General features: G+C 46.9%; 1 protein-coding gene across 2 annotated transcripts in view; it reads right to left on the bottom strand.

Moving 5' to 3' along the window:
- ALS2CL (ALS2 C-terminal like) overlaps window positions 1–5,842 on the bottom strand; it is a 127,429-nt gene that overhangs the window by 91,345 nt on the left and 30,242 nt on the right. Inside the window, exon 1 of one of the 2 annotated variants that reach the window (XM_019508033.1) lies at window positions 316–415. The exons of the other annotated variant lie outside the window; for it this stretch is intronic. Within the exon in view, the coding sequence (XP_019363578.1) occupies window positions 316–318 (3 nt within the window). The 5' untranslated portion in view covers window positions 319–415. Of the gene's footprint in view, window positions 1–315; window positions 416–5,842 lie in introns of those variants that run through there. 2 annotated transcript variants of the gene reach the window in all.

The following is a 5,842-nucleotide window of genomic DNA, read 5'->3' as shown; positions in this document are numbered from 1 at the left end:
CTCCCCACATGCCCCGTGGCCACAGCCAGCAGGCACTCCTCGCGCGGGGGGCATGGCTTGTGGCCACGTGGTGGGGGGTACGGGAGGTGCTCCGCATGGGAGCTTCCCATGCCCAAGGCCGGTGGCAGGCCATCCACGCACAGGCCGCAGCTGGCAGTTGTTCTCGGTGGGGCAGTCGTAGGGGGCCGCACGGGGTGGAGCCTGCTCACCCCGCTCCCTGTGCAGCACCCTGTGGCCACGCACCACGTCCCCCCCCCCTCGCCTCTCCTGCCCCCCGATCACACCCTGGCCCCCAGCATCAGACGCCTGCCTTACCATGGTTTATGTCATCAGCCCGAAACCCAGCGGGAGCAGGGGAGAGGTTGTTGCTGGAAGCTGCCCGTTCTAACTTTTCAGCTGCTTTATGGACTAGGTTTAAAACTGAAAGAAAAAAAAAAAAGGAAGGTGCACTGAAAAAAACATTCCTGGTTGGCATGGAAGCTGTAGGCAGGCTGCCAGATCCTGGCAGGAATCTGCATTAATGTTTAAACAAGCAACTTTACACTGAAGCTGCTTTTAAAAAAAAAACCCAGCAATACAGAATTTAAAGAGAAACTGTGTCTACAGAAGGAACAGAACAAAAACATGCCTGAATGGATGCTGTGGACATCCAGAGACAGCAGCCTGGGGTCTGGGGTCCAGGAATTAATTTACAGGAAAAGCTAAGTGATTCACCAATGGTCACACAAGCAGCCTGTGGCAGGGAAAGCACAACAAGGGTCTTATGGCATCAGCCAAGATCTACTTGCCAGACAACCCTCCCCTATTTCTCTTGATGCCCTTCAGTAATATTTATAGCGTACAGATGTGGGCTGTTGTTTTGCACCAGCTGGAAGGCTGCAACAATTCTGACAGGAGGTTTCTCCACCAGCGAACTGAGAGGCATCAAAAAATAAAATAAAATCAAAGCCGTTTTGTGGAGAGTAAATTCAAGGGGGCAAAGGCAGGGCTTCAAACTGGCTTGTCTTCTAGATGGCTTCATGGCAGGCCACCTCCCCAGGAGATGTTTGATAGGAAGGAGGAAGGAAGTAGCAAGTCTTCGCCATTATCCTTCTGTATAGAAAACTGCTTTCCCAGAATCTCCAAACAGGATTTTGTCAAAGCCATAGCGCACACTGAAACATGTGTTGCCATGAAAATCTCGGGACTGCAAAGGAAAAACTTGAAAGAGATCCAACAGTTGACTTCAGAGCCTCATGGCAAACCAAAAAACCCACATTTAATGATCTCATAGTTTGGGGAGCTCCAGTTCCCTATTTGACTGTTTGGGATGGGCAGCATTTTCCCCCCCATGCCCCTCACTGCAAGGAGATCGGCGGATTGATATACCACAGCTTCAGCAAGGCTTTTTCCACTGACTCCCACAAACCTTCTCGATAACTAGCTAAGGACACATCATCTGGATGAAAATACTGTAAGGTAGATACATAACTAGGTGGAACATCATGCTCAACAAATAGTCATCAACGGCCCTATATCTAGGTGGGAGGGGGTCTTTCCTGAACCTGATATTGTTTAATCGATCTTCATTAATTGATATTGATCTTCATTCATTATTTGGAGGATGGGATTGAGCGAGCACTTAGCAAATTTGTGGCTGCCTCCAAGCCGGGTGGAGTTGCAGACCCTCTGGAGAGCAGGGATAGGATCCAGAATGACCTGGCTAGACTGAAAAAAGAAATGGTTCTTTGTTAACTAGATGAGATCGAAGAAAGACAAGTGCAAAGTCCTACACTTAGGACAGAATAATTGCTGGCACCACCACAGCCTAGGGAATGACTGGCTGGGTGGCAGCGCTGCAGAGTAGGACCTGGTGATCACAGCAGACCACGAGCTGAGCACAAGCCAGCATGATCTGGTTGCAAAAAGGTCCCCAATGTCGGACTGTGTTAACAGAGGTGTCACTGGCAAAACAACGGCACCGGTTCCTCCTGCTCTATTCAGCAGTGGTAAGGCCCCACCTGGGATACCAAGACCAATTCTTGGCCCCATGCTTCAAGAAGGATGGGGGCAGACTGGAAAGAGTCCAGTGGAGAGCAACAAAAATGATTGTGGAGGCTGGAAAAGCTGAAAGAGGTGGGGTTATTTAGTGTGGAGGAGGGATTTGATAATAGTATTCAAAAACCGGAAGGACAATTACAGAGAGGATGGAGATGGGGGTTTCTTTGGGGCTGCAGGGAACAGAATTAGGAGAAATGGCCACAAGAAGAAATTTAGGTTGGAGACTAGGAGGAGCTTTCTGACTCCGAGAGTGAAACAGGCTGCCTAGAGATGTGGCAACTCTACCCCTAAGAGCAGGTTAGACAGATACTTGGGCTGGGATAGTTTACATCTCAGGTTTTGTTAGTCTACAAGGTGCAAAACTACCCTGCTGTCTGGGATGGATTAGTCTGGGATGGTCCTGCCTTGAGCAGGGGCCTGGATTAGATGACCTTGTAAAGTCCCTTTCCTATGATCAAGAATAGAGGCAGCATTGCCTAGCAAACCAGCTTCACAGTATATTTTGTTCAGTTTGAGGGACTATAGGTAACAGACCTAACCCAGGAAATATTCCCCCCCAAACTGAAAGAGATTCATCACATGTACTCTGCTCATGTTAACCTGCTCTCACTTTGCCTTGTCACCTGGCATCACGTCTAACTGGAGCAGTATTTTTGCCAAAGCATCTTGGACAGATTCTCACGAGAAGGTCAATAAGTAGCAAGAGGACAGGGCTCCCAACTCATCCCAGAAAGTCTACCCATTTTTCAGTCATTGTAGTAGTGGCTTCAGTCCCCTACAACTCTCCTGCAAGAGCTTCTCGCTGGAGAAATGCAAGCTGTCCTGCAAACAGCCTTTATGTGCCATAAGCTCGACACAAATAGTCATCCATTACATTCACCCCACGGACTCAAATGGTATAGAGTTATTACCCGTGAAAAACATAGAAAAGATCAATTAACACAAACTCTAATGAACAGACTGGGATGTTAGCTGTTACAGGGTTTTGGAAAGAGAAGTAGGACTCCCTAAGGTCAGTAAGGATTTAATCCACGTAGAGGTTGACAAATGATAGACAACTTAGTTGGCACTGAATAAGGGTTTTTTTGGGGGGTGCTATATTTTTATTAGACCAACCATACAGTTGGGAGAGATGTTAGACAAGCTTTCAGGTGCAAAGTGCCCTTCTTCAGGTCTGGAAAGGAAGCAAAGTACAGCTTAAACTAAATACCAGATGCAAAACATGGCTTGTGTTTCACTCCGTACATAATAGAAAACAGCCCCTCCCAGGAGTGAAGGAAGGCCATAAACTAGGAGTTATCAGAAGCAGCTTTAAAGCAAACAGTTCAGGATTTCCTGCCTCAACACTGCCATCTTATGTTTTCTCTTGGTCGGACAGGGACGTTCCCGTATCCAGCAGCTCCGCTTTTCCAGCGCATGGGCTATTAAACTAGGCCTCCCTGTAGATCCCGAGCAGTGGTGTTGCCAACTGAATGGGAAACAGAAGCACTAGCTGAATTTAATTGCTAGTTTTCTCCAATACCACTGTATATGGGCACATATCCCATGCATTTTCTCTGTAGCCACAGAGCGGGACTAGGATCAATGGCTTCAAACTACAACAGAGGAAATTTAGGCTGGAGATTAGGAAGAACTTCCTCATTATGATTATCCAATCACTAAAGCAGACCTATTAGCAGACCAGCTTCATCTGGATGCACTTTAAATCCGCTGTCTAGGGAAGTCTCGTCTTTCTGCTCGATCCCCAGAGAGACCCTTGCGCAGATCATTTTGCAGGTGACACAAGTGGCTGGACCAGCTCTATTTTTGGCTCCTATTCCACCCATGGGAGCACGCAAACACCAGCAAACCCTCCCTCTGCCTGAAGAAGGGTGTGGCTGAAAGCTTGCAAAGAACAATTTTTCCAACTATTCAGTTGGTCTAATAAAAGATAACATGTTTACTCAAAGGACTACATCTGCCCACGTCCTTAGACCAACACGGCTACAACCAACAACCCTAGGACAGCTCTGACACTTGGCTTACGTCCCTGTTCTTTGTGTTACCTTCCTCTTGCTCCAACAAGAAGGGCAGGGCCTTATTCAGATGATAGTCAAGCACAGCCAGAAGAAAGCTACAGGAAGGTGGAAGACAGTTGCCTCAAGTATGTAGGAAAAAAACATAAGATAAACCTGAAGAAGCAAGTGAGGCCCAGAGAAGCTGACCAACACAAAAATTTCAAACATTTCAGCAGAGACCATGAGACTATTGATTTCTGCTCAAGTTCTCAACCTCCTTAGACTCGAGGCATCCCAGAAAATGCCAGCTTTGAGTTTTCACTCTTTCCTTCCCCCCTCTATGGAAAAATAGCAATTCTTCTGCTGCAAAAAACCTCAAAGCCCACAAGGTCAGATGGTTTTGACACACTGGATTCCTATCGGAAAAGTCTGGGATTGTCTTGTGCATCAGTTTCCATCCATTTCCATCTTCCATGTATCCTGGGCATAACATGGCGTGATAATCTCCAACTTCACTGTCCTGGAAGGGGCCAAGGTATCCAATATGTTCATGATCCTGAGATAAAGATGTCTCTGTTGGTTAGGACATGCGAATTGTATGAGCGATGGCTGAATCCCCAAGGACATACTCTATGGCGAGCTGGCCGCCAGCAAACATCCACTTGGATGGCGCAAACTCTGTTTTGTTGATGTCTGCAAGAAAATCCTTTGCGAGCTGCTCATTGATGGCCAACACTGGAAATCAATCACTTCAGACTGCTGCAAGTGGAAAGCCACCATGAATCAAGGCCTATGCCTCTTCGAGATGGGGAAGGTCAGTGATGAGCTAGAAGTGAGATGTCAAAGGCAGGCAGGGCAAAACGGTACTCAGCAGGCCACTGCAAACTCAACTGAGTTTGCACGTGCAACTTGCCGGAGGACTCCTCAGCCTCTTAAGAAGCTGTGGTGGTACCCAGTAATCCAGCAAAAGGTGCAATCTCCGTGGTCTCCCAAGACCAATGGTAGTCCATGATGATCTTGTGAATCATAGGTAGGTGTTTGCACACCTAACAGTGCTAATATTGTGTGACATCCTTAAAAAGATCTCACAGCACCCAAGTGCCGTGTCACCATATTTTAAAGGATCATACATTTAAGCTCTTTTTATCTCCCCAAGCCACCAAGGCTGGAAACTTTCACAGGAAAAGCTGATATTTTTGCACAACATGAATCCATCAGCAGCTTTTCACCCCCCCCCCCCCCCCCCCACTCTATAGCTCACAACACAGAGGCAGGCAACACCAAGCTACCTCCTCTGGATTTTATCTAAGCACTTTTTTTTTCAGCACCCTTGTTCTTAAGTAGGGATGGTCAGAAAATGTTCAACCAAACTATTCTGGCAAAAGAAACATAATCAAAACTTAAACTTTTTCACTGCAAGTGCTATCAGTTTGGATTCAACCCGTGTTGGCAAAGCTCTCTTAAGTAGAGGATAGCATTTTTTTTTTGAGACAGTGAGAAAGCTACTGTAGAAAAAGCCATGGGCATGATGGTCATAATGATTGTCTAGGATGTAGGAAACTCAAGTCCAAATCACTTAACTGGGTGGGATCAGATGGGGACTTGAACCTGGGTCTCCTATCTCCTGAACCTGAAGTTGGCTTGCGTACACTATCTTTTTCTGCAAAAATGTCAGAAGGGCTGCCTGTGCCAGAGAGAGATCCAGGACTGCTGCTGAAGTTTCAGTGATAGTGGAATAGGAATGGTCTTGCTCTAATCTGAACAAGACTTAGCCTTATTAAATACGAGGCTCCATCTCAGGGGCA

Source organism: Gavialis gangeticus, unplaced genomic scaffold (assembly GCF_001723915.1).
Source record: "Gavialis gangeticus isolate Ggan-Ray unplaced genomic scaffold, GavGan_comp1, whole genome shotgun sequence".
In the NCBI taxonomy this organism is placed as follows: Eukaryota; Metazoa; Chordata; order Crocodylia; family Gavialidae; genus Gavialis; species Gavialis gangeticus.
Note: the sequence above shows the minus strand (reverse complement) of the source record. Positions and strands in the feature narration are given on the sequence as shown.